This window comes from Heteronotia binoei, chromosome 7 (assembly GCF_032191835.1).
Source record: "Heteronotia binoei isolate CCM8104 ecotype False Entrance Well chromosome 7, APGP_CSIRO_Hbin_v1, whole genome shotgun sequence".
NCBI classification, from domain to species: Eukaryota; Metazoa; Chordata; class Lepidosauria; order Squamata; family Gekkonidae; genus Heteronotia; species Heteronotia binoei.
This window is the reverse complement of record NC_083229.1, coordinates 2,691,401-2,717,693: the sequence shown is the minus strand read 5'-3', so window position 1 is coordinate 2,717,693 and position 26,293 is coordinate 2,691,401. Positions and strand designations below refer to the sequence as shown.

General features: G+C 53.1%; 2 protein-coding genes across 2 annotated transcripts in view; both read right to left on the bottom strand.

Moving 5' to 3' along the window:
* The window catches only part of SLC39A4 (solute carrier family 39 member 4), a 256,216-nt gene that overhangs the window by 134,133 nt on the left and 95,790 nt on the right, over positions 1-26,293 (bottom strand). The window lies entirely within an intron of this gene.
* The window catches only part of CPSF1 (cleavage and polyadenylation specific factor 1), a 91,419-nt gene that overhangs the window by 2,060 nt on the left and 63,066 nt on the right, over positions 1-26,293 (bottom strand). The window contains 16 exon segments of the mRNA XM_060243155.1: positions 1,868-1,997; positions 4,860-5,015; positions 5,203-5,250; positions 7,441-7,507; positions 7,617-7,793; positions 9,541-9,693; positions 10,856-10,997; positions 15,401-15,485; positions 16,449-16,539; positions 18,165-18,281; positions 19,871-20,023; positions 22,885-23,028; positions 23,141-23,230; positions 24,129-24,335; positions 24,424-24,598; positions 25,885-26,021. Of these exon segments, the coding sequence (XP_060099138.1) occupies positions 1,868-1,997; positions 4,860-5,015; positions 5,203-5,250; positions 7,441-7,507; positions 7,617-7,793; positions 9,541-9,693; positions 10,856-10,997; positions 15,401-15,485; positions 16,449-16,539; positions 18,165-18,281; positions 19,871-20,023; positions 22,885-23,028; positions 23,141-23,230; positions 24,129-24,335; positions 24,424-24,598; positions 25,885-26,021 (2,072 nt within the window).

Below are 26,293 nucleotides of genomic sequence, written 5' to 3'. Positions count from 1 at the left end.
CTATTAGGCCACATCCCCCTTGATGTAGCCAATCCTCCTGGAGCTTACAGGGCTCTTCATACAAGGCCTACTATGAGCTCTTGGAGGATTGGCTACATCAGGGGTGTGTGGACTAATATGTAAAGGAGTTCCTGCTACAGAAAAAGCCCCTGCAACCTATACAATTGGTTGTAGATTTTTCCGGACTGTGTGGCCGTGGTCTTGGCATTAAGAACATAAGAGAAGCTATGCTGGATCAGGCCAACGGCCCATCCAGTCCAACACTCTGTGTCACACAGCGGCCAATAATTTATATATACATATATATATACACACTGTGGCTAATAGCCACTGATGGACCTCTTCTTCATATTTTTATCTAACCCCCTCTTGAAGCTGGCAATGCTTGTAGCCGCCACCACCTCCTGTGGCAGTGAATTCCACATGTTAATCTCTCTTTGGGTGAAGAAGGACTTCCTTTTATCTGTTCTAACCCGACTGCTCAGCAATTTCATCGAATGCCCACGAGTTCTTGTACTGTGAGAAAGGGAGAAACCTGACGTTTCACCAGCATTTTGACCCAGAGAGAACTCCAGATTTCTTGGTGACACCTCTGAGGCTGCCAGTCACAGTCGCTGGCGAAACGTTGGGTCTCGCAACGCCGAGACCGTGGCCACGCAGCCTCGGAAATTTGACGCCAACGGACTCCGGCCTTGAAAACCTTCGACGACACAACCCGTATAATAATGCCAGAGCCTGTTAGCAGGAGTCACAGAAAGAACTGGTGCGGAATTCACAGGGCCCTGCGATCACGATCTGTCGCCTGAGCAGGGGGGGAAAGGACCAGCCAGGACCCCTCCATAAGAGCCGGAGGGTGGCAGCTTTGTTCCCATCTGGTAGCCCCGCACAAGATCAGGTTTCTGGTCATATCCTGCAAGGAGCACCACGGTGTTTGGACTGGAGGAGACGCAAACACACGCGGCACAAGAGGGCCCGGGGAAGGAGCTACACCCCAATGCCCTGCTGTTGACCTACTTAGCCTATATTTACCACCACCCCCTTCCTCTACAACAGGGGTGGCCAACGGTAGCTCTCCAGATTTTTTTTTGCCTACAACTCCCATCAGCCCCAGCCAGCTTCCTTCCCCAGGCGACTGGGGGGGGGGGAGAGCTTTAGCTAATAGAAGGAAGACAGGCTTGTATTTCTCCCATGGGATCCAGGGAACTGGGCAAAGGAAGCTCTGGCTCTTTCCTTCCTTCCCTAGGGGACTGGGGGGGAGCTTCAGCCAACAGAAGGAAGAGAGGCTTGTATATCTCCCATGGGATCCAGGGAACTGGGCAAAGGAAGCTCTGGCTCTTTCCTTCCTTCCCTAGGGGACTGGGGGGGAGCTTCAGCCAACAGAAGGAAGAGAGGCTTGTATTTCTCCCATGGGATCCAGGGAACTGGGCAAAGGAAGCTCTGGCTCTTTCCATCCTTCCCTAGGGGACTGGGGAGGGGAGCTTCAGCCAATAGAAGGAAGAGAGGCTTGTATTTCTCCCATGGGATCCAGGGAACTGGGCAAAGGAAGCTCTGGCTCTTTCCTTCCTTCCCTAGGGGACTGGGGGGGAGCTTCAGCCAACAGAAGGAAGAGAGGCTTGTATTTCTCCCATGGGATCCAGGGAACTGGGCAAAGGAAGCTCTGGCTCTTTTCTTCCTTCCCTAGGGGACTGGGGGGGAGCCTCAGCCAATAGAAGGAAGAGAGGCTTCGCTCAGTAGCTCTGCTGTGTGATTGAGAGAGCCTGGCAAAGCAAGCTGCGATGCAGACGGGGCTGATGGGAGTTGTAGGCAAACAAACACCTGGAGAGCTACCGTTGGCCCCCCCTGCTCTGCAAAGCTCCGAGTGGCAGACCTGAAGGCACGGGGGTTGAGTCCGGCATGGTGCGGCAGCATGGTGGTCAGGGCGTTCTGCAGCATCAGCAGGCGTCGGTAGGTCTTCTCTTGCATGGGCAGCAGCAGCCCGATCCCACCGTCCAGGGTGGCTGCGGAGAGAGAGGCAGCCCCGTCAAGAGACGGCTTCCCCACATTTCACACCTCCCCCGTTTAGCCCAGGCAGTGGAACAGGTATTTAAGGCAGGGGTGTCGAACTCATCTGTTTTGAGGGCTGAATCTGACATAAATGAGGCCTCACTGGTCCGAGCCACGTCGGGTTGGGCCGGGCCATGGGTGAACTAATTTATGACTAGGGAGCAGAGAGATAAACTTTATAAAGGGCACAGACAAACACACAAGATTTTTTTAAAAAACCTTAAAACGTGATTAGAACATTAGCACTTGTTGGTCTTAAAGGTGCTTTCTTTGTATTTCTCCCATGGGTCTCGGGGAACTGGGCAAAGGAAGCTCTGGCTCTTTCCTTCCTTCCCGAGGGGACTGAGGGGAAGCTTCAGCCAACAGAAGGAAGAGAGGCTTGTATTTCTCCCATGGGATCCAGGGAACTGGGCAAAGGAAGCTCTGGCTCTTTCCTTCCTTCCCCAGAAGAAGAAGAAGATAGAAGATATTGGATTTATATCCCGCCCTCCACTCCGAAGAGTCTCAGAGCGGCTCACAATCTCCTTTCCCTTCCTCCCCCACAACAGACACCCTGTGAGGTGGGTGGGGCTGGAGAGGGCTCTCACAGCAGCTGCCCTTTCAAGGACAACCTCTGCCAGAGCTATGGCTGACCCAAGGCCATTTCAGCAGGTGCAAGTGGAGGAGTGGGGAATCAAACTCGGTTCTCCCAGATAAAGAGTCCGCACACTTAACCACTACACCAAACTGGCTCTCCCAGGGGACTGAGGGGGAGCTTCAGCCAATAGAAGGAAGAGAGGCTTGTATTTCTCCCATGGGATCCAGGGAACTGGGCAAAGGAAGCTCTGGCTCTTTCCTTCCTTCCCCAGGGGACTGAGGGGGAGCTTTAGCCAATAGAAGGAAGAGAGGCTTGTATTTCTCCCATGGGATCCAGGGAACTGGGCAAAGGAAGCTCTGGCTCTTTCCTTCCTTCCCCAGGGGACTGGGGGGGAGCTTTACCCAACAGAAGGAAGAGAGGCTTGTATTTCTCCCATGGGATCCAGGGAACTGGGCAAAGGAAGCTCTGGCTCTTTCCTTCCTTCCCCGGGGGACTGGGGGGGAGCCTCAGCTAATAGAAGGAAGAGAGGCTTCGCTCAGTAGCTCTGCTGTGTGATTGAGAGAGCCTGGCAAAGCAAGCTGTGTTGCAGAAGGAAGCAAGAGAGAGGGAGAAAGAAGCAGATGACAGCCAGTTGCTTGAGGGCCTAACTGGAGCCTTCCGGCAGCCTGATTTGGCCTCCAGGCCACATGTTTGACACCCAAGATTTAATTAATTAATTAATTTATTACATTACATTTCTATCCCACCCTCTCCGCAAGCGGATTCAGGGCGGCTCACAACATTCATTTACACAATTAAAATCAATAAATCAATAAAACATCATTACAATTAAAAAAAATTTTTTAAAGCTATTTCAGGGTGCTGTCTCATTACTATATTGGCGGTTCTCCTTTTCAGACGGTGATCACTGAGTACTCTGACTGATGCCAGGTGGCAGCTCTCTCTCGGTTAAATATCGAAGGCCTGTCGAAACAATTCGGTCTTACAGGCCCTGCGGAACGTAGAGAGGTCCCGCAGGGCCCTTATGGCCTCCGGGAGAGCATTCCATAATTCTGGTGCTGCCACGAGAAGGCCCTGGCTCATGTCGAACGCAACCTGGCCTCCTTTGGTCCAGGGATGGACAGTAGATTTTTTGTCCCTGAACGCAGTGCTCTCTGGGGAATATATGGGGAGAGGTGGTCCCGCAGATAGACAGTCTGTTTGTTAATTTATATCCTGCTTCTTTCTGCAGTGGGGACCCAAAGCAAATCCACAGCATTGTTCTTTCACCCACCATTTGGGATGCAGCAACGGCCACCAGCTCTGATTCCTTAAAAGGGTATTTGGCCATTTCCAGGCAAAGAGGCTGGGTCTTGTTGGCAATGACGGGCAAACAGAGCAAAAGGGCCAAATGCTGGCGAACAGACGAGATCACACAAATGCAACGGTTCATCTATCTAGAATACAGAAACTCTTCTTGGCATTTATAAGATCAATAGCCTGCCTTTGCAGGAAAGTGCTTAAGCAGCCATTAACACCACGGTTTGGTGTGGCGGTTCAGTGCCCAGACTCTTATCTGGAAGAACCGGGTTTGATTCCCCACTCCTCCACTTGCAGCTGTTGGAATGGCCTCGGGTCAGCCATAGCTCTCACAGAGTTGTCCTTCAAAGGGCAGCTGTTGTAAGAGCTCTCTCAGCCCCACCCACCTCACAGGTTGTCTGTTGTGGCTTAAACAATCGGAACTGGTTTTAGATACTGTTGTTTTAAATTATTGTATAATTTAAATGCTGTTTTTAAACTTATTATATATTGTATAATTTTATCGAACTTGTTGTTAGCCGCCCTGAGCCTGCCTAGGCGGGGAGGGCGGGATATAAATAAAATTTATTATTAGTAGTATTATTGTCGGGGGAGAAAATATAGGATGCAAGGCACTCTGAGACTCTGTCCTCGAAAGGGTAGCTGCTGGGAGAGCTCTCTCACCCCCACCCACCTCAAGAGGATGTTGTGGGGGAGGAAGGGAAAGGATATTGTGAGCCGCTCTGAGACTGAGATTCGGAGTGGAGGGTGGGGTATACATCCAATACCACCTTCAATTAAAAAAAAATGGGATTCTAGATTTGGGAGCGAAATTTGAAGCATGTGTATATATATATTTATTTGCAGAACAAAATGTGAATTCTGACCTCTGTCGGAAGCAGCAAACAGCCAGCGCCAGCCGGCACGGACCCAGCGTGCCCCGCCCCCCCGCCCCACTCACCAAACCAAGTGATGTGCTTGTTCTCCCACGCGATGGACTTCTTGGTGGGGCCCTCCATGGCTCCACGGCACGGAGTCCGCCAGAAGGCATTAACGTGGGCGCCAACGTGGAAGTCGGCTCGGCGAAGGAGCCGCATCCCACCAAAGCTTTCTTTGGCTACGGAAAGAGGTCAGAAAGCACCGAGTGGGGAAGACAGCTGGAGCGCCTGCAGCCAGGGGCAGCCTCAGGCCTTGGAGGGAACACCCCCCACCCCTTCCCCATCCAGAGCAGAGCCAGGCTGCCTGAGCAAACAGCCCCAGATCCACCCACACTGCCCCCCCACTACCTGCAGCCTCCCGCTCACCTTCGGGCAGGTACATGTAGACGAGGAGGTTCCTGTCCCTGTCGGACACTGCGAGAGAGAACAGCAAAGGTCAACCAGGGCTGCCAGTTCGGCGTGGCAGTGAAGTGTGTGGACTCTTATCTGGGAGAACAGGGCTTGATTCCCCCACTCCTCCGCTTACAGCTGCTGGAATGGCCTTGGGTCAGCCACAGCTCTCACAGGAGTTGTCCTTGAAAGGGCAGCTGCTTTGAGAGCTCTCAGCCCCACCCACCTCACAGGGTGATATTTGAGAGCCAGTTTGGGGTAGTGGTGAAGTGTGTGAACTCTTATCTGGGAGAACCAAGTTTGATTCCCCACTCCTCCACTTGCAGCTGCTGGAATGGCCTTGGGTCAGCCAGAGCTCTCTTATCTGGGAGAACCGGGTTTGATTCCCCACTCCTCCACTTGCAGCTGCTGGAATGGCCTTGGGTCAGCCAGAGCTCTCTTATCTGGGAGAACCGGGTTTGATTCCCCACTCCTCCACTTGCAGCTGCTGGAATGGCCTTGGGTCAGCCAGAGCTCTGGCAGGAGTTGTCCTTGAAAGGGCAGCTTATGTCAGAACTCTCTCAACTCCACCTACCTCACAGGGTGTCTGTTGTGGGGGAGGAACAGAGCCAGTTTGGCGTGGTGGTTAAGTGCACAGACTATCTGGAGAACTGGGTTTGATTCCCCACTCCTCCAACCGCAGCTGCTGGAATGGCCTTGGGTCAGCCAAAGCTCTCGCAAGAGTCGTCCTTGACAGGGCAGCTGATGTCAGAGCTCTCAGCCCCACCCACCTCGCGGGGCGTCTGTTGTGGGGGTGGGGGGAGGTAAAGGAGATTGTGACTGCTCTGAGACTCTGATTGTAGGGCGAGATATAAATCCAATATCATCGCCTTCTTCCTATCAGCACCGGCGCATGGCACAAACACAGCTCTGCCCAACAGGATGGGTGCACGACCCAAATGTCCCCAGGATCGGATCCCAACAGGGAACGCCTTGTTTATTCATTCTTCATGCCCAACGCTAGCTCGGCCACGGGGCAGGCGTCCCCCAGAGACAGCTGGAGGCAATTCCACTTCTCCACCACTGGGAGTTTAAGACACTGGTGGCCAAACTGTGTCTCGGGAACCACACGTGGTTCTTTCACACACAGTGCGTGGCTCTCAAAAGATCCCCCTTCCCCCCTTGGCCAAATCGGAGAAGGCATCTGTCTCTTTAATCCACTTCTCCAAGCCAAGCCGATCAGCAGCTTGGAGAATTAAAGATTTTTTTACCCCCCACTCTCTCCTCCCATCTATTTGCCTGGCTGGCTACTCAAAACACCTGACGTCCACGTCTTGCGGCTCTCAAACCTCTGATGTTTTCTGTGTGGTTCTTAGCGTTAAGTGAGTTTGGCCGCCCCTGGTTTAAGGCAACCCAAAGCAGCGTCTTGGACAAGCTCCGTGCTGTAAGAATCTCGCCAAGCGAGCAACTTAGATGCTGTTTCAGCACCGGAACTTGACCTCTTGGCGGGTTTCCTTATGCAACAGCACACTGTGGCTGCAGTTCTCACAGCACCCCAATGTCCATATGGATAAGCATATGGAGCAGAGGTCCATCAGTCGCTATTAGCCACAAGGTACAGAGGGAATTCTCTGTCTGGGGCCTCCTGATGGCTCCTGGGTTTTTTGGCCACTGTGTGTTCAGAGTGTTGGACTGGAGGGGCCATTGGCCTGATCCAACAGGGCTTCTCTTATGTGACACAGAGTGTTGGACTGGAGGGGCCACTGGCCTGATTCAACAGGACTTATCTTATGTGACAGAGTGTTGGACTGGAGGGGCCACTGGCCTGATCCAACAGGGCTTCTCTTATGTTCTTATGTGACACAGAATGTTGGACTGGAGGGGCCATTGACCTGATCCAACAAGGCTTCTCTTAGGTTTTTATGTCTGGAGCAGTGATGCTCTGTACTCTTGCTGCTTGGGGGGGGGGGCAGAGTGGGAGGGCTTCTAGTGTCCTGGCCTCACTGATGGACCTCCTGGTGGCGCCTGGGTTTTTTGGCCACTGTGTGACACAGAGGGTTGGACTGGAGGGGCCATTGGCCTGATCCTTTTGGCGGGGGAGGGCGGGATATAAGAATAAAATTTGATTTGATTTGATCCAACATGGCTTGTCTTATGTTCTTATCCTGCTGTGAGACCAGATCGGAGGGGCCAGGCTGTGGGCTGTTTGTCTCCCTGCCCCCCTGTGCTACACACCCAGGAATCCCAGCTGGGCGTTGTCCACCATGAAGTCCACGCTGTACACTTCCAGGGGCTTGGCGTCCTGGGAAGGAGGGGAAGAAGAGAGACGAAGGGGGTCAGGCTCCCAGGGGCAGGGCAGCTCTGAGAGGCCCCCCGCCGCTTCCCCCAGAGCCCCCCGCAGCACTGCCCACCCGGCTGACGAGCGAGAGAGTCTTGCTCTCCTCCTGGTAGCGGAGCAGCGAGATGCTCTTCATGACATCGGCGGCCAGGATGAAGTTCTTGACGCTGATCATCTGGTGGATGTAGAGCTGGGTGTCGATGAAGGCCATCCCCGTCAGGTCGTTGTCCTTCAGGCTCCACAGGAAGATCTGCAGGAGCAGCAAGGAGAGGCACAGCCTGAGCCTGGGAGGGCAGAGCCCGAGGCCGGGGAGGGGGGCGGAGCCCGAGGCCGAGGAGGGGGGCAGAGCCCGAGGCTGAGGAGGGGGGCAGAGCCCGAGGCCGGGGAGGGGGGCGGAGCCCGAGGCCGGGGAGGGGGTTGGAGCCCGAGGCCGGGGAGGGGGGCGGAGCCCGAGGCTGGGGAGGGGGGCGGAGCCCGAGGGCAGAGCCTGAGGCTGGGGAGGGGGGCAGAGCCCGAGGCCAGGGAGGGGCACAGCCCCAGCATGTCCCTCCGGCCTCCCAGACCTGCCCATCTGTGAGCAGCCTCTGCTCCCTCCCCTCCTCCTCCAGACCCATTTCTTCCTTTAGCCACTCTTCCACCCCCACAACTACGCTGCTTGAAACTCTCGCCCCACCTAAGTTGCCTAATGTAGTGCTGAATGCTTTGGGAAGGATCCTGGCACACCCTGTCCCCCCCCCCCCCCGCTCCAATGTCTAGATGCCCTCTGGAGCAGCTGCGATTATCAGCTGGTGGTGCACGTACCACCAGTGGGACACAGAAGTCGTCCACACCTTTTGCACGCGCACGAAAGCTTACACCCAGTATTAAACTCTGTTGGCCTTAAAGCTGCCTAAGTGGAGACTCAAACTTCGTTCTGTAAAGATACAAAAGGCTGAGAAGCAGCGCCTGGAGCCCATCAGGCTGAGGCCTCTCCACGTCTTCCTGGCACTGACTGGGCCCCCCCGAAGCCTGGGTGGCTCTCAGTGCACCCCTGGACAGAAGAGCAAGCAGCTCTCCCTCAGTCTATGTTGCCCCCAAGCACACAAGGCAGCACAGGAACACTCCACACAAAGTCAGGTCAAGGGAGTCCCCTGTGCAAGCACCAGTCCTTTCCGACTCTGGGGTGACGTTGCTTTCACGGCAGACTTTTTACGGGGTGGTTTGCCATTGCCTTCCCCAGTCCTCTACGCTTTCCCCCACAGCAAGCTGGGTACTCATTTGACCGACCTCGGAAGGATGGAAGGCTGAGTCAACCTGGAGCCGGCTACCTGAACCAGCTTCCGCCAGGATCGAACTCAGGTCATGAGCAGAGCTTAGGACTGCAGTACTGCAGCTTTAACACTCTGCACCACAGGGCTCTTAAAGGTAAAGGCAGTCCCCTGTGCAAGCACCAGTCGTTTGTGACTCTGGGGTGACGTCGCATCACGACGTTTTCATGGCAGACTTTTTTACGGGGTGGTTTGCCATTGCCTTCCCCAGTCATCTACACTTCCCACCCCCCCAGCAAGCTGGGGACTCATTTGACTGACCTCGGAAGGGTGGGCAGGCTGAGTCAACCTCAAGCCGGCTACCTGAACCAGCTTCCGCCGGGATCGAACTCAGGTCGTGAGCAGAGAGCTCGGACTGCAGGACTGCAGCTTTACCACTCTGCGCCACGGGTCCCCTTTGGGGGAAATTCCAGAATTCCAACTACTGCATGAATTCCAGAATTCCAATTTGCAGAACTGCAAATTTGCAAAATTGCAGAATTGCAGAATTCCAACTGAGCATTGCATGACCAGGAAGAAGATCCCCAGTTGAGTACTCTGTGGCCAGCAATGGGATCTCAAAGTGGAGAAAGAAATCCCCCGCCCCCCCGACTGAGAAGTGCACCCGGATGGCTGGAGGGTGGCCTGTGACACGCCCCTGAACAAGCCCTCTGGAGGGGCATCCCCCCAGCTCTGGCTGGCTGGGCTCACCTTCTGGCCAATGGCGGACACCAGGTAGCCGTTGCAGTGGCAGAGGGCCGTGACGGGGCCCTTCTGCTCCTTCTCGTACAAGACCTTGAACTTGTTCTTGGTGAGTGGCTGCCCGGGCTCTGGCACCACTTCGATGATGTCCATGATCAAGATCTGCAGGAAGGGGAGGGAAAAGGGACGTCCCGTGGAACCGGACTGGCGAAAGGAGGCATCTGCCGGTTCTTCTCTGCTGCGGGCCCTTGGGTCAGAGGCCACGGCACTTCTATGTTTGACACCAATGCACCAAAAGCCACCCCGTACAGCCTGCACTGCTACCGATTGCCTCCAAATCCTGCCTGAGGCCCAGGCACCATTTAGAGCTGGGCAGTCTGCAGCCAAGGTTCCAGGCCACAAACACATCTTGTTCCCCCAAGCGGGAACTAAATCTTCCTACAAAACTGGAAGCGCAAACAACCAACTAATTTTATTGGATGCAATAATCGCAGCGTTTGGGGGAGTGTTCCAATGTGATGCACCGGAACTCTGGGTTATGGGGTGAGATTCTTTAGCTGCTTGCTACAGAGTAGAAGCTCATCCAGTCAAGACTAAGGGGGTTGTAACATCAGAAGAGTCCTGCTGGATCAGACCGGGGAGGGTTCCATCCAGTCCAGCCTCCTGTCACACGTGGCGGCCAAACCAGTTCCACTGGAGGGCCAGCAACAGTGCAGAGAGACTTCCTTTGCAGATCTTACGGATGTAGTGGTTCACTGTGCAGACTCTTATTTGGGAGAACCAGGTTATATTACCCCCTCCTCCACCTGCAGCTGCTGGAATGGCCTTGAGTCAGCCATAGCTCTCACAGAGTTGTCCTACAAAGGGCAGCTTCTGTGAGAGCTCTCTCAGCCCCACCCACCTTACAGGGTGTCTGTTGTGGGAGAGGAAGGAAAAGGAGATTGTGGGCTGCTCTGAGACTCTGTCCTTGAAAGGGCAGCTTCTGGGAGAGCCCTCTCAGCCCCAACCACCTCACAGGGTGTCTGTTGTGGAGAGGAAGTGAAAGGAGATTCTGAGCCGCTCTGAGACTCTGTCCTTGAAAGGGCAGCTTCTGGGAGAGCTCTCTCAGCCCCACCTGCCTCACAGGGTGTCTGTTGTGGGAGAAGAAGATAAAGGAGATTCTGAGCTGCTCTGAGACTTTGAGATTCAGAGTGGAGGGTGGGATAGAAAATCCATTATCTTCTTCTTACAAGGATGACAGCAACACAGCAGCTGTGAAATCCCAAAAGCATCATCCGCAGGACTGGGATTCCCTCCCTCCCTCCCGGCCCCTGGCCTGACTCACCCGGCCCCGGCAGGTGACCTCCTCTCCCTGCATGAGGCAGGTGCCCACGGCAATGTAGCCCTTCAGCCCCGACACCGTCTCCTCGCTCTTGAGGGAGACCGTCTTCATGCAGGTCACGTGCTCCCACTCCTCCAGGTCAATCCTGCAGGGGGGGGGGTAGAGAGGAGTCAGCGGGGGAGGGTCCTTTCCCTCACCTCTCCCCCTCCTCAAGGGGGCCCGGCTCCCACAGGTGCTCATCTGGAATACTGTGCGCAATTCTGGTCACCGCACCTCAAAAAGAATATTATAGCATTGGAAAAAGTGCCGAAAAGGGCAACTAGAACGATTACAGGCTTGGAACACTTTCCCTATGAAGAAAGGTTGAAACGCTAGGGACTCTTTAGCTTGGGGAAACGTCGACTACGGGGTGACATGATCGAGGTTTACAAGATTCTGCATGGGATGGAGAAAGTAGAGAGAGAAGTCCTTTTCTCCCTTTCTCACAATACAAGAACTCGTGGGCATTCAATGAAATTGCTGAGCAGTCAGGTTAAAAAGGATAGAAGGAAGTCCTTCTTCACCCAAAGGGTGACTAACATGTGGAATTCACTGCCACAGGAGGTGGTGGCGGCTACAAGCATAGCCAGCTTTAAGAGGGGATTGGATAAACATATGGAGCAGAGGTCCATCAGTGGCTAGTAGCCACAGTATATATATATATATATATGTGTGTGCGTGTGTGTACATATGTGTGTGTATATGTATGTATGTGCGCGTGTGTGTGTGTATATATATATACACACACACACACATACATATATTGGCCACTGTGTGACACAGAGTGTTGGACTGGATGGGCCATTGGCCTGATCCAACATGGCTTCTCTTGTTCTCGAGGCACTCCACGTGAAGTCGTGCTCACTACCCTCTCTCAAGATTTAGAACGGATAACAGGAAGTCCTTCTTCACCCAAAGGGTGACTAACATGTGGAATTCACTGCCACAGGAGGTGGTGGCGGCTACAAGCATAGACAGCTTCAAGAGGGGGTTAGATAAAAATATGGAGCAGAGGTCCATCAGTGGCTAGTAGCCACAGTGTGTATATATATATGATTGTGTGTGTGTGTGTGTGTGTGTATACACACACACACACATTGCCCACTGCATGACACAGAGTGTTGGACTGGAGGGGCCATTGGCCTGATCCAACAGGGCTTCTCTTATGTTCTTATGTACATATGCTGGTCACCAACTGGGAAACGGGAGTGAAGCACAGTTTCAGAGGGGAGCCGGGTTGGACCTCAGGAAAACCAATAGATTTCAGTCCAGTGGCACTTTAAAAGACCAACTAGAGGGAACAACAGGATCCAAACAGGACTTCCCCCACCCCCCTCAACAAACAGAGTCTTGGTTTGAGCTCCCACTCCGCATGAACGAAGGGCAAAGAAATCCGGGTTCTCGACCAAAGAGTGGCCCCTTCCCCAAATGGATCCTCATTGCATCGGGAAAGACCACGGTATTTTGCCAGATGTTGGAATGCCTAGAAAGACTTATGAGCAGGGGTGTCAAACTCATTTGTTTGGAGGGTCGGAAGTGACACAAATAGGATTCTGTGGGGTTGGGCCATGAGTATCATAAAATATAATGCCAGGTAGTGGAGATATAAACTTTAGAATGGGCACAAACACAATTAAAGATTTTATTTTAGACTTAAAATACAAACATGCTTAAAACTCTTCCAAGGTGGGAGACTAGTGGAATTTGGCAATGCAATTTTTAAAATAAAACATCAAGAAAAAGCAGAAGGCTCTGACTGTGGAAACAATGAATTGGCATTGTAAACTCCCCCCCCCCCCCAGTCTACTCAGATTGGCAAAGCCTTTCCAGTATAATATCCCCCTTTGGCTGCGGGTTCCCACATTAGAGTACTCACTAGGTTAGGTCCAGTCAGGAGAGAGAAGCTGACTGAAAGCATCAACCCTTGTTTGCAGGGACACAACTCCCGGAAGCGTGCCTTTCAGCTAGCTATAGGAAAGCTGAAAATGCAACCATCTCCACTCCATTTCAAACCACTGCAGTATATAGACAAAGCTGCAAAGAAAATGTGGAATGGATCTTAAAATCCACCCCACGTTCTCCTTGCAGCAGCCAGCAAAGAAAGGCAAGAAGAGGGACTCAGCCTGCAAACTTCAAAGGGTACTTCAAAGAGCCTTTGAAGCTCTCAGGCTGAAACTGAAAGAGACTCAGCCTGGGAGCTTCAAAGAGCCTGGAAACTATAAGAGCCTGGGAGCTTCAAAGAGCCTGGGAACTATAAGAGCCTGGGAGCTTCAAAGGGTAAGGATAGGACGGAGAGGAGGTGGGAGAAGAGCCCCGCTGGCTTGATGAGAGCCTTGGATGGGCCAGTTCTGGCACGCGGGCCGGGTGTTTGACACCCCTGCGCCTATTGGTTTTAAAGGTGCTTTCTTTGCATTTCTCTTGTGGGATCCAGGGAACTGGCTAAGGAATCTCTGGCTCCTTCCTTCCTTCCCCAGGGGACCAGGAGGAGGAGGAGCCTCAGCCAATAGAAGGAAGAGAGGCTTGGCTCAGTAGCTCTGCTGTGCAATTGAGAGAGCCTGGCAAAGCAAACTGTGATGCAGAAGGAAGCAAGAGAGAGGGAGAAGGAAGCAAATCTTGTCTCCAGCATGGGGCAGGCTGTGTCCTCATTGGGCCTGGAGGAGACAGGGCTGAGAATGGACTGATACTGGGTAAAGTTCCTAGGATGGTGGTTATGGTAGACAGGTGGCCTTACTGCACTGGGGTTCTTGGGCACAGCAGAGAGTTGGCATCCAAGAGGGCCAAAGTGCAAGAATTTATCTCTGCTGAAGCAGGAGGTGACGCCCAGAATGCCAATCTCTTGCAAGGCCAAACTCTGCAAAACAGCTGTGAGCTGTTTGTGTCCACGTTGGGCCCAGGAAAACCATGTAAATTCCTCTGTTTTGCTGTCTGCATTTAGAGGTGGGGGTAGCTAAGAAACTTTGGGCATCAGATGCGAGCCAGGAAGCCCTGGGTTCAAACCTCAGCTCAGCCACGAGCAGACTTCGGTGGCCTCAGAGAAGCCGTGGCTTTCAGACTCAGCCCCTTCCCACCCCACGCGGCAGGTGGGGACTGATGCTGTCCCACCTTGCAGGGCTCTTGGGGAGCACTTTGAACATTCTGACATGCTAAATATTATTATTCGTTCATCACCCTTTCAGCGGCATCATCTTGCTTTTCGGCCTCAGTGCTCAAAGCAGCGTTTGAGCGACCGTTTTAAGACACAAAGCAAATGAAGTACAAAAAAAAAGATGCACGTCAGCAGAGCGGGGCTTTGTCACCTCCCCCATTCCACTAAAGCCCCAAATGCTGATCCTGGGGATGAAGGGCCCCTAGCAACACCACGAACCACAAGTATGCAGCACCAGAGGGAAACTGGACAAAAATACCTCCCCCTTCCTAAGCATTGAAGAATTTCGGTGGGATTGAAGCCAAGAACACCTGCGCTTTCACACACACTTTGTGTGAAATCATGCACTTTGCAACTGGTTTTTACTGTGTGGATTGGCAAAGGGAAGGGAGGGGAAGGGAAGGGAAGGGGAGGGGAGGGGAGGGGAGGGGAGGGGAGGGGAGGGGAGGGGAGGGGAGGGAAGGGGAGGCGAGGCGAGGCGAGGCGAGGCGAGGCAAGGCAAGGCAAGGCAAGGCAAGGCAAGGCAAGGCAAGGAAAGGCAAGGAAAGGAAAGGCAAGGAAAGGAAAGGTCCCCTGCGCAAGCACCAGTAGTTTCCGACTCTGGGGTGATGTCGCTTTCACAACGTTTTCATGGCAGACTTTGTTATGGGGTGGTTTGCCATTGCCTTCCCCAGTCTTTTACACTCCCCCCCCCCAGCAAGCTGGGGACTCCTTTGACTGACCTCGGAAGGATGGAAGGCTGAGTCAACCTTGGGCCGGCTACCTGAACCAACTTTCGCTGGGATAGAACTCAGGTCGTGAGCAGAGAGATATTGGGGGGGTGGGTCTGATCAGGGAGTTTGTAGCACTGGTGGGTCCCTTTGCGCAGAGATGCAGAATAGTTTTCACATTTGGAATCATGTATTTTGTAAGCTGTGCCCACATGCTAAGAATCAGAGAGGAAAGGAAAGGTCCGCTGTGCAAACACCAGTCGTTTCCGACTCTGGGGTGATGTCGCTTTCACAACGTTTTCACGGCAGACTTTATACGGGGTGGTTTGCCATTGCCTTCCCCAGTCATCTACGCTTTCCCCCCAGCAAGCTGGGGACTCATTTGACCGACCTCGGAAGGATGGAAGGCTGAGTCAACCTGGAGCCGGCTACCTGAACCCAGCTTCTGCTGGGATAGAACTCAGGTCGTGAGCAGAGAGTTCAGATCACAGTACTGCAGTACTGCTGCTTTACCACTCTGCGCCACGGGGCCGCTGGATTGGCAAAATCCACTTGCAAAAGATGGTTGAAGCTGATTGAGAGTGCATTATGCAGCATGTGTTGTTGTTGTAACCCTCAAGCCCTGTGTCCAGCCAGCCCTCCCCTGCTTCTCACCTGGTATTTGGGATTGTCTCCCAGCTCACCGGAGAGATCAGCTGAATGGAAAAGGCCTCCTGCAGAGGGTGGATGTAGCGATCGTCTGGAGAGGGGAGAAAAGGAGGAAGGGCTGAGCCCGCAGCAGTCCCAGCGGGAGGAGGCAGCCCAGAGCGCACACACTCTGAGAGCCCCTTCAGTAGACCGGGGTCCAGTGGGAGACGCCACCGAGGTGGAAACCCGTTTTCCCTGCTTCTCAGGGACCAGCCTCAAGACATGCCCAGCACAACTGGAAACTCCTTAAGCCACAGACCCTTCATTGAGAGCCGTGATATGTTTGGTTGGATACTTCAAGCTGATTTTTCTGATTAAGGCTAGTTGGTGTGAAGTGCAACTATTTACTAGTGTATCATCACATGCGACTCCTGGAGAGCTTTCATCAGCGCTGCCTTCGCACCATCCTCAACATCCACTGGAGTGACTTTGTGACCAACACTGAAGTCCTCAAGCGGGCAGAGGTTACAAGCATCGAGGCACTGCTGTTGAAGACGCAGCTGCGCTGGGCAGGGCATATTTCTAGGATGGAAAACCACCGCCTTCCCAAGATTGCCCTGTATGGCGAACTCTCCACCGGCCATCGAAATAGAGGGGCACCAAAGAAGAGGTACAAGGACTCCTTGAAGAAATCCCTTGGTACCTGTCGCATCAACCATCACCAGTGGTCTGACCTAGCCTCAGATCGCAAAGCATGGAGGCACACCATCCACCAGGCTGTCTCTTCCTTTGAGAACGCATGCATAGCTGGTCTTGTCCTCCCCCACAACGACTCACCATTTGGACTGTTCTATTTGGGCCGATATTTATGTTTTCATCCGCAGAATGTGCCCACTCCACCTATATCTTATCGAGCTGTGCTGTTTTAATTGTATACTGCTATTCTATTGTTAGTTTTTAACTGTTTTTACTATGTCTGTAATCTGCCTTGAACCTGTTATGGGAAAGGGCGGAATGTATATCTACCAAATAGATAAATAAAAATAAACAAATTGCTCTATGCAAACTCGGGTACCTCTCTCTATGGTCTCAAATTCCTTCTCCTCTCCTGTCATCCGAGGGATCCGACTGCAAGAGTTGTTGATGCTGGTGGCCATGGCATAGACCTGTCAAGACAAGCAAACCCACTGAGGTAAGTGGGCCAGGCCATGGAGCCCACGAGGAACATACTTGGGACACTCTGCGGCGAGGTCTGTGTTGGCACCCCGGATAACGCCTGAGGTGCCAGATCTGCAAGCAACACTTTGCTATTTTGCCCACGAAAGCGATTTGTGCTCGTAGTTCTGCAAGAAGACCGCCCACGCAACAGAACACGCAGACCCCAGTGACACAACAAGCCTTCGTTTGTTCACGGGCGTGGCAAACACAACATACCGAGCAGTGGGAAAGGTTTTTATGTTGGATTTGAATATTTTAAACCCACTTTTGTCTTGCAAAACAGGACTCCAAGCAGCTTACCAATAAACAAATGTGTAACAACCGAAAAATCCCAACCCCAAAAAATATCTTTGGGACCGCCTCTCCCCATATGAAACCACGCCCCCCCCCCCCCCCCGGGCTCTGAGGTCTGCTGCTCAACATCTTCTCATAGTCCCTGGTCCTAAGGACGCCTGGCTGGCTTCAACGAGGGCCAGGGCCTTTTCGGTCTGGGCCCCTACCTGGGGGAATGAGCTCCCGCTGGAGACCCAGGCCCTGAGGGACTTATCAAGGTTTCACAGGGCCTGTGAGACGGAGCTCTTCCTCCAGGCTTCTAATTCATCCAGCGGGCGTCCTCTGAAAGTCATCGCTTCCCCCAGCGTCTCACCATTATGGTCTTATGCTATGCTGTTAAACATCAGCCACATGCTGTCTACTGCCCATGTCTGTAAGATTGTTCACTCTGCTGCTCCAGCTTTGTAATGTCTGTTTTTATGATATTATTTTGTTGTTTTAATGATGCAAGAAGAAGACGTCCGCAGATTTATGCCCCACCCTTCTTTCTGAATCAGAGTCTCAGAGCGGCTCACAATCTCCTTGACCTTCCTCCCCCACAACAGACACCCTGTGAGGGGGTGGGGCTGAGGGGGCTCTCCCAGAAGCTGCCCTTTCAAGGACAGAGTCTCAGAGCGGCTCACAATCTCCTTTCCCTTCCTCCCACACAACAGACACCCTGCGAGGGGGGTGGGGCTGAGGGGGCTCTCCCAGAAGCTGCCCTTTCAAGGACAGAGTCTCAGAGCGGCCTACAATCTCCTTTCCCTTCCTCCCCCAAAACAGACACCCTGCGAGGGGGGTGGGGCTGAGAGGGCTCTCACAGCAGCTGCCCTTTCAAGGACAACTCATACAAGAGCTATGGCTGACCCAAGGCCATTCCAGCAGCTGCAAGTGGAAAAGTGGGGAATCAAACCCGGTTCTCCCAGATAAGAGTTCATGCACTTAACCACTACACCAAACTGGCTCTTGTAAGCCACCCTGAGCCCGCTTGTGGGATATAAATCCAAAAATGAAATGAAACCCACTCAGAAAACCAGCAGCAGGCAGGGGACGGGGCTGAGCGGCTGGAAGAACCGCCCTCGGCGGAACAGGCCTCTCAGGCAAGCAGTCACAGAAGGCGGATGGGAAGGGCTCATTTGCCAACCCGACTAGAGGCCTGCAGGTCCCAAGTGTGTTGAGCAAAGCTGGGGAGGCCTGGATCCCTGGCCACGGCTGCGGGAGTCAGTATGGAACAGACAACACCCACTCCCGGAGAGAGTACCTTGGACTCCACGTGGTAGGCTACGTAGTGGACAGTGCAGCGCAGAGGAATCTTCCGGACCGGCCACGGTGCATCGTATGAAAGGTAGGCAGGCAGGACGCTGATGCGCAGCTCCCCCTGCAGCACAGAACGTCGTCAGGGCTTCCTTGTTCACAGTGCCCCCCCTCCCCCCCCGCTGATTCCCTCCCCTCCACAGCAGGCTGCCTTCAGCACAAAAAGGCAGCAGGAAGCAAATTGGACACTGCCTAACGCAGGGGTGTCGAACTCATCTGTTATGAGGGCCAGATCTGACATAAATGAAGAAGATGATTTTGGATTCATATCCCACCCTCCACGCCGAAGAGTCTCAGAGCGGCACACAATCTCCTTTCCCTTCTTCCCCCACAACAGACACCATGTAAGGTGGGTGGGACTGAGAGCTCTCCCAGAAGCTGCCCTTTCAAAGCCAGAGTCTCAGAGCGGCTCACAATCTCCTTTCCCTTCCTCCCCCACAACAGACACCCTGTGAGGCGGGTGGGACTGGAGAGGGCTCTCACAGCAGCTGCCCTTTCAAGGACAACTCTTGCAAGAGCTCTGGCTGATCCAAGGCCATGCTAGCAGGTGCAAGTGGAGGAGTGGGGAATCAAACCCGGTTCTCCCAGATAAGAGTCCGCACACTTAACCACTACACCAAACTGGCTTTCCTAGAGACCTTGTCGGGCTGGGCCATGTGTGTTTTAAGATTAGGTAGATTTAAGATTAGCTAGCAAAGATATAAGCTTTATAAAGGACACAAACACATTTTTTTAAAAAAACAAAAACAAACTTAAAACATGCTGAAAGCATTAGTATTTGTTGGTCTTAAAGCTGCTTTCTTTGTATCTCTCCCATGAGATCCATGGAACTGGGCAAAGGAAGCTCTGGCTCTTTCTTTCCTTCCCCAGGGGACCAGGAGGGGGAGGAGCCTCAGTCAACAGAAGGAAGAGAGGCTTGGCTCAGTGGGGAGGGACAGTGGCTCAGTGGTAGAGCATCTACTTGGTAAGCAGAAGGTCCCAGGTTCAATCCCCGGCATCTCCAACTAAAAAGACTCCAGGCAAATAAGCATGAAAAACCTCAGCCTGAGATCCTGGAGAGCCGCTGCCGGTCTGAGTAGACAAAACTCACTTTGATGGACCGAGGGTCTGATTCAGTAGAAAGCAGCTTCATATGTTCATATAGCTCTGCTGTGAGATTGAGAGAGCCTGGCAAAGCAAGCCCCTCCTCCTCCCATTCCTCCCCAAGGGAGAGTCTCAGCCAATGGAGAAAATAGAGGTTTTGCTCTGTAGCTCATAAGCAATTGAGCAAACTTGGCAAAGCAAACTGTTATGCAGAAGGAAGCAAGAGAGAGGGAGAAGGAAGCAGATGACAGCCGGTGGCTTGGGGGCCAGATAAGAGCCCTCTGGGAGCCTGAATCGGCCTCTGGGCCGGATGTTTGACACCCCTGCCCTAACAGACTCAGCCGAGAGGTCACCGAAGCAAGACAGGAGCTACTACACAGAGGAAGGCCATGGCAAAACCACCTCTGCTTGTCTCTGACCGCAAAAACCCCACAGCCAGGGCTGCGCCACACGTCTGTTGCGATATCACAGCACGCAAGTGTCGTTAAAGCAAGAAAGCAGCCCGTCACGGGGAGGGGGCAGTGTTCCTCAAAAGGAGGAGGGAAGCTCCAATCCTCCAAGCCCGACTACCTGCCGGTTGAAGTAGAGAAAGCCCTTGGGGCAGTTGACGTTGTGGAAGGGGGCAAAGGACTCGATGGGGCCGTCGATGGTCATGGGGTGGAGGCGCAGGGCCCCCCGAGACGTCACCAGCAGCCAGTGGGGGGAGGGGCCACAGATAAACACCTGGAAGGGAAAAGCAAACACCTGATTCAGGCCTGGAGAAGACAGCGTCCCTCCTTCAAATTCACCTTGACCCTGACTCGGAAACGACAGCTGGTGCAGAACGCTGCGGCGAAACTGTTAATGGGGTTCCCTTGATGGGAGCACATTCGGCCAGTGCTGAAAGAGCTTCACTGGCTACCTATTGTGTTCCGAGTCCGTTTCAAGGTGTTGGTATTGACCTTTAAAGCCCTCTAGGGTCAGGGGCCTGTCTATCTGCGGGACCGCCTTTCTTCACATGTTCCCCAGAGAGCACTGAGTTCAGGGACAAAAAATCTACTGTCCATCCCTGGACCAAAGGAGGCCAGGTTATGCTCAACGAGGGCTAGGGCCTTCTCGGTGGCAGCACCAGGAATGTGGAATGCCCTCCCAGAGGCTATAAGGGCCCTGTGGGATCTCTCTACCTTCCGCAGGGCCTGCAAGACAGAACTGTTCCGACAGGCATTTAACATCTGACCCGGGAGAAGACTGCCACCCCACATCTCTAAAGAGCTATGATTACTGTCTGCTCACCATCAGAAAAAGAACCCGCCTATATTAAAGACAGCACTATAGAATGTTTTTTTAGAATGTTTTAATTCTAATTGTATTTTATTGGTTTTTAAATTGTAAATGTATATATTTGAATTGATTGTTAGCCGCCCTGAGTCCGCTTGTGGAGAGGGCGGGATAGAAATTGAAGGTAAATAAATAAACAGTGGGAGGGCTTCTAGTGTCCTGGAACCACTGATGGACGTCCTGATGGCACCTGGGATTTTTGGCCACTGTGTGACACAGAGTGTGGGACTGGAGGGGCTATAGGCCTGATCCAACATGGCTTCTCTGATGTTCTTATGTGTGACACAGAGTGTTGGACTGGACGGGCCATTGGCCTGATCCAACATGGCTTCTCTTAGGTTCTTATGTGTGACACAGAGTGTGGGACTGGATGGGCCATTGGCCTGATCCAACAGGGCTTCTCTTATGTCTGCACAAGGCAGTGATGATCTGTAGTCTCGTGCTTGGGGGGGGCACAGTGGGAGGGCTTCTAGTGTCCTGGCCCCACTGATGGACCTCCTGATGGCACCTGGGATTTTTGGCCACTGTGTGACACAGAGTGTGGGACTGGATGGGCCATTGGCCTGATCCAACATGGCTTCTCTTATGTCATGTTTGGGAAAGCGATGCTCTGTATTCTTGGTGCTTCGGTGGGGCACAGTGGAAGGGCTTCTAGCCCCACTGATGGACTTCTCTTATGTTCTTATGTGTGACACAGAGTGTTGGACTGAAGGGGCCACTGGCCTGATCCAACACGGCTTCTCTTATGTTCTTATGTGACACAGAGTGTTGGACTGGAGGGGCCATTGGCCTGATCCAACAGGGCTTCACTTATGTTCTTCTGTGACACAGAGTGTTGGACTGGAGTGGCCATTGGCCTGATCCAACATGGCTTCTCTTACGTTCTTATGTGACACAGAGTGTTGGACTGGAGGGGCCACTGGCCTGATCCAACATGGCTTCTCTTATGTTCTTATGTGACACAGAGTGTTGGACTGGATGGGCTTTTGGCCTGATCCAACATGGCTTCTCTTATGTTCTTATGTGACACAGAGTGTTGGACTGGAGGGGCCATTGGCCTGATCCAACAGGGCTTCTCTTATGTTCTTATGCGACACAGAGTGTTGGACTGGGTGGGCCATTGGCCTGATCCAACAGGGCTTCTCTTATGTTCTTATGTGACACAGAGTGTTGGACTGGAGGGGCCATTGGCCTGATCCAACAGGGCTTCTCTTATGTTCTTATGCGACACAGAGTGTTGGACTGGGTGGGCCATTGGCCTGATCCAACAGGGCTTCTCTTATGTTCTTATGTGACACAGAGTGTTGGACTGGAGGGGCCATTGGCCTGATCCAACAGGGCTTCTCTTATGTTCTTATGTGACACAGAGTGTTGGACTGGAGGGGCCACTGGCCTGATCCAACATGGCTTCTCTTATGTTCTTATGTGACACAGAGTGTTGGACTGGATGGGCTTTTGGCCTGATCCAACATGGCTTCTCTTATGTTCTTATGTGACACAGAGTGTTGGACTGGAGGGGCCATTGGCCTGATCCAACAGGGCTTCTCTTATGTTCTTATGCGACACAGAGTGTTGGACTGGGTGGGCCATTGGCCTGATCCAACAGGGCTTCTCTTATGTTCTTATGTGACACAGAGTGTTGGACTGGAGGGGCCATTGGCCTGATACAACAGGGCTTCTCTTATGTTCTTATGTGACACAGAGTGTTGGACTGGAGGGGCCATTGGCCTGATCCAACAGGGCTTCTCTTATGTTCTTATGTGACACAGAGTGTTGGACTGGAGGGGCCATTGGCCTGATCCAACAGGGCTTCTCTTATGTTCTTATGTGACACAGAGTGTTGGACTGGGTGGGCCATTGGCCTGATCCAGCAGGGCTTCTCTTAGGTTCTTATGTGACACAGAGTGTTGGACTGGGTGGGCCATTGGCCTGATCCAGCAGGGCTTCTCTTAGGTTCTTATGTGACACAGAGTGTTGGACTGGGTGGGCCATTGGCCTGATCCAACAGGGCTTCTCTTATGTTCTTATGTGACACAGAGTGTTGGACTGGGTGGGCCATTGGCCTGATCCAACAGGGCTTCTCTTATGTTCTTATGTGACACAGAGTGTTGGACTGGAGGGGCCATTGGCCTGATCCAACAGGGCTTCTCTTAAGTACTTCCCCAAGAAACACGGACACTCCCCTTCCTCTTCCTCCACAGGTGTCTCCACTTGATGCAGAGCCCTTGCCTCTCCCCGCCCCACCCTGCCACCAGTTAAAGCCTCACCCCGGAGTAGCCATAGATGTCCTCGAAGTAGCGGAAGCGGGCCACCCGCCCCCGGGAGGCACCCAGCTCCTCCCCGCCAGCGCTCTCGGGCTTCTTCTTGGACAGCCTGGGTTTCTTCTCTCGGAAGTTGATGTTGTGGGGAACCTGGTTGGAAGGCAAAGGGGGGGCCGTGAGCGGCAGGCCCCAAGGGCTGGCAGACCTCTGCCGAGGGGCTGTCCTTGGAACGGAGGGGAGGCTCAGAGGCACGCCAGATTACCTTCTTGAAGCGCACTTTCAGGTTGCTCTGCCCCAGCTGCGAGTCGTGGTTAAAGGCTTCGTAGATGAGCAGCTCCTGATCTACGTGCACCTGCCGAGGGGAAGAGGGGGGAAGGATGGGTCACCCTCGCATGGAATCACAGGTTGGGAAGGTACCCCAAGGGTCATCTAGCCCAACCCCCTTGCACAATGCAGGAAACTCACAAGCCCCTCCCCCTGAATTCACAGGATCCGCATTGCTGTCAGATGGCCATCTAGCCTCTGTTAAAAACCTCCAAGGAAGGAGAGCCCACCACCTCCTGAAGAATCATAGAATCCTCGAGTTGGAAGGGACCTCCAGAGTCATCTAGTCCAACCCCTCTGCACAATACAGGAAACTCACAAACACCTCCCCCTAAATTCACAGGATCCGCATTGCTGAAGGATGGCCATCTAGCCTCTGTTGAGAAACCTCCAAGGAGAAAGCCTGTTCCACTGAGGAACCGCTCTAACGGTTAGGAAATTCTTCCTAATGCTGAGCCGGAAACTCTTCTGATTTAACTTCAACCCATTAAATCCTAGAATCCTAGCGTTGGAAGGGACCTCTAGGGTCATCTAGCCCAACCCACTTGCACAATGCAGAACATTCGCACGTTCTTCCCCCTAAGTCCTCCTTTATGCTCTGCTGTTCATAGGCAGGTCCTTGCCAGACTGGGTGGCAGAGTCGCTCACTGGAGAACCCTCCAGGATCCCTGGGGCCAAACTGGCCTGGAGAAAAATTGCCGCCTGACCCCAAAATGGTGATCAGCATTCCCCTGGGTGCCACGAGAACCAAGCAACTCTTCCTGCCCTCCTCCCTCCAGCAGGCCTGAGGCTCTGGACAGCTGCTTCTGGACAACTGTTCTGATCTTGATGGACCAGAAGGTCTGGCTCTGCAGAAGCCAGCTTCCTGTGCTCCGGTGACTTGCTGGGACTCTTCTGGCAGGAGGGTCTGCCCCCCCGGGACTCACCAGCAAGTAAGGGCGGCTCTGCCGATTTCCCAGGGCCACCAGCAACACCTCCTTCACCAGCGGCATCTCGGTCTGCCGCACCACCTCTTCCTTCTTGGCCTCGCCCTGGGTGGCAGGCTGCCCGAAGGAGCTGTCCACCAGCACCCGCTGCCCCATGGGGAAGTTCTTCACCAGGAAGACCAGGCGCCACTCGGGCAGCTGGTAGATCTGCGGGGAAAGAGACGCAGACGCTAGCAGCCCAGCAGGGACCCGGCAGAGGAGCGGCCCTGCTCCCTGGGCACCATCCGGGCCTTACCTCCATGGCACCGTTCTCCCGCACCAACACGCACCAGTGCGTGGGCTCCGCCTTGTACTGGTGGGAGTCCCTGTCGGCTGAGGGCAGGCTGCAGCGGCGCGGCTCCTCCTTGGCTGGGCTGAACAGGGAGCTGGAGTCCCCGTAGAGCATCTCTTCCTCATCATCCACTGTGTTGCTGCGCCAACATATGAACATATGAAGCTGCCTTCTACTGAATCAGGCCCTCTTTGGTCCATCAAAGTCAGTCTTGTCTACTCAGACTGGCAGCGGCTCTCCAGGGTCTCAAGCTAAGGTTTTTCACACCGATTTGCCTGGACCCTTTTTAGTAGGAGATGCCGGTGATTGAACCTGGGGCCTTCTGCTTCCCAAGCAGATGCTCTACCACTGAGCCACCGTCCCTCCCTAAAGGCAGTCTTGTCTGCTCCGACTGGCAGGGGCTCTCTAGGGTCTCAAACGGAGGTTTTCACGCCTATTTGCCTGGACCCTTTTTAGTTGGAGATGCCGGGGATTGAACCTGGGACCTTCTGCTTACCAAGCAGAGGCTCTACCACCGAGCCACCATCCCTCCCCATGAACATCTGAAGCTGCCTTTGACTGAATCAGACCCTTTGGTCCATCAAAGTCAGTCTCGTCTCCTCAGACTGGCAGTGGCTCTCCAGGGTCTCAAGCAGAGGTTTTTCATGCCTATTTGCCTAGACCCTTTTGAGTTGAAGCAATATTAGTTCAGCAGAAGCTTCCCCCAGAATGTTCATTTTATGCTCTCACAAAGTGTATTTATAACAATTATTATTCTTGTACCCTACATTTGGGCTTCCTCTGTATGTGGTTCCACCTCTTACGGTGGCCGTTTGTGGTTGGTTCCGCCTCCCATGGTAGCCATTTTGTGCCTCCTGAGCCTACTAACCTGAGTCAGAATTCTTGTTTTAACAATTTATTAATAACACATGGTTACAATATTTAATTAACTTTTCTTATACTAAACCATATGATATTTCACCTCCCCTCCCTCCAATATTGACTTCCCCGAAGTTATAAATTTCCAGTTAATTCTAAAGGTACCACTAATCTATCAAAATGTAATACTTTTGATTAATACTAAAAAATTGTCCAATGTCTTTTTACATTCCTCTCTTTCTCCATATATCCTTTGAATTTCTTCCACTCCTTTTTGAATAAGTCTAAGTCATAGTCTCTTAAAGTTTTAGTTAATTTATCCATCTCACAACCTGAGTCAGAATTCCATAGGATTAAATCGACTGGGACCCCAGGAATAGACGAATGACCTAGCAATGATGTTCTTTACCCTGCGGCTTTTGTCAATCCCAGACACCTGGTGACTCACCCACAATCTAAGAAAATGAGGCCTTGCCCTTCTCTCCCACCTTCTCTCAGCCCAGTTCAACTGTTGCGTCTGCCTCAGGAAGGAAGTGCTCCGATTCCCCCCCCCCGACCGAGCCCCACCTGATATCCTGAATAGGGGTCTCAGTTTCTGACTGGTTCCTCAAGGCAAGCTCATCTCGTGTGGCGGACGAGTGACTCTCCGTGCTGAACATCCCGCTGACGTCCCGGTACACACAGAGCGCGATCACCTTCGATTGCTAGCAGGGGGCAAAGAAACAGCAGGTCAGCACACCATCGGTGGGCTCCCACACACGCTGGGCTGCCTGGGATCAGCACAGCATTTGGTTCCCCGGAGAAACCACAGCAATTAAGCTGATCATCCCAGCACAGGTGAGGCCCATCCCACCAGCACAGGTGAGGACACATTCCAAGATGCAAGGAAGATCCCTTTTCTCTTTCTAAAATACGTAAATGCAGAGCCAAATGCAAAATAACCTATGCAACTCAAGCAAATTGGCATGGTTTCTGT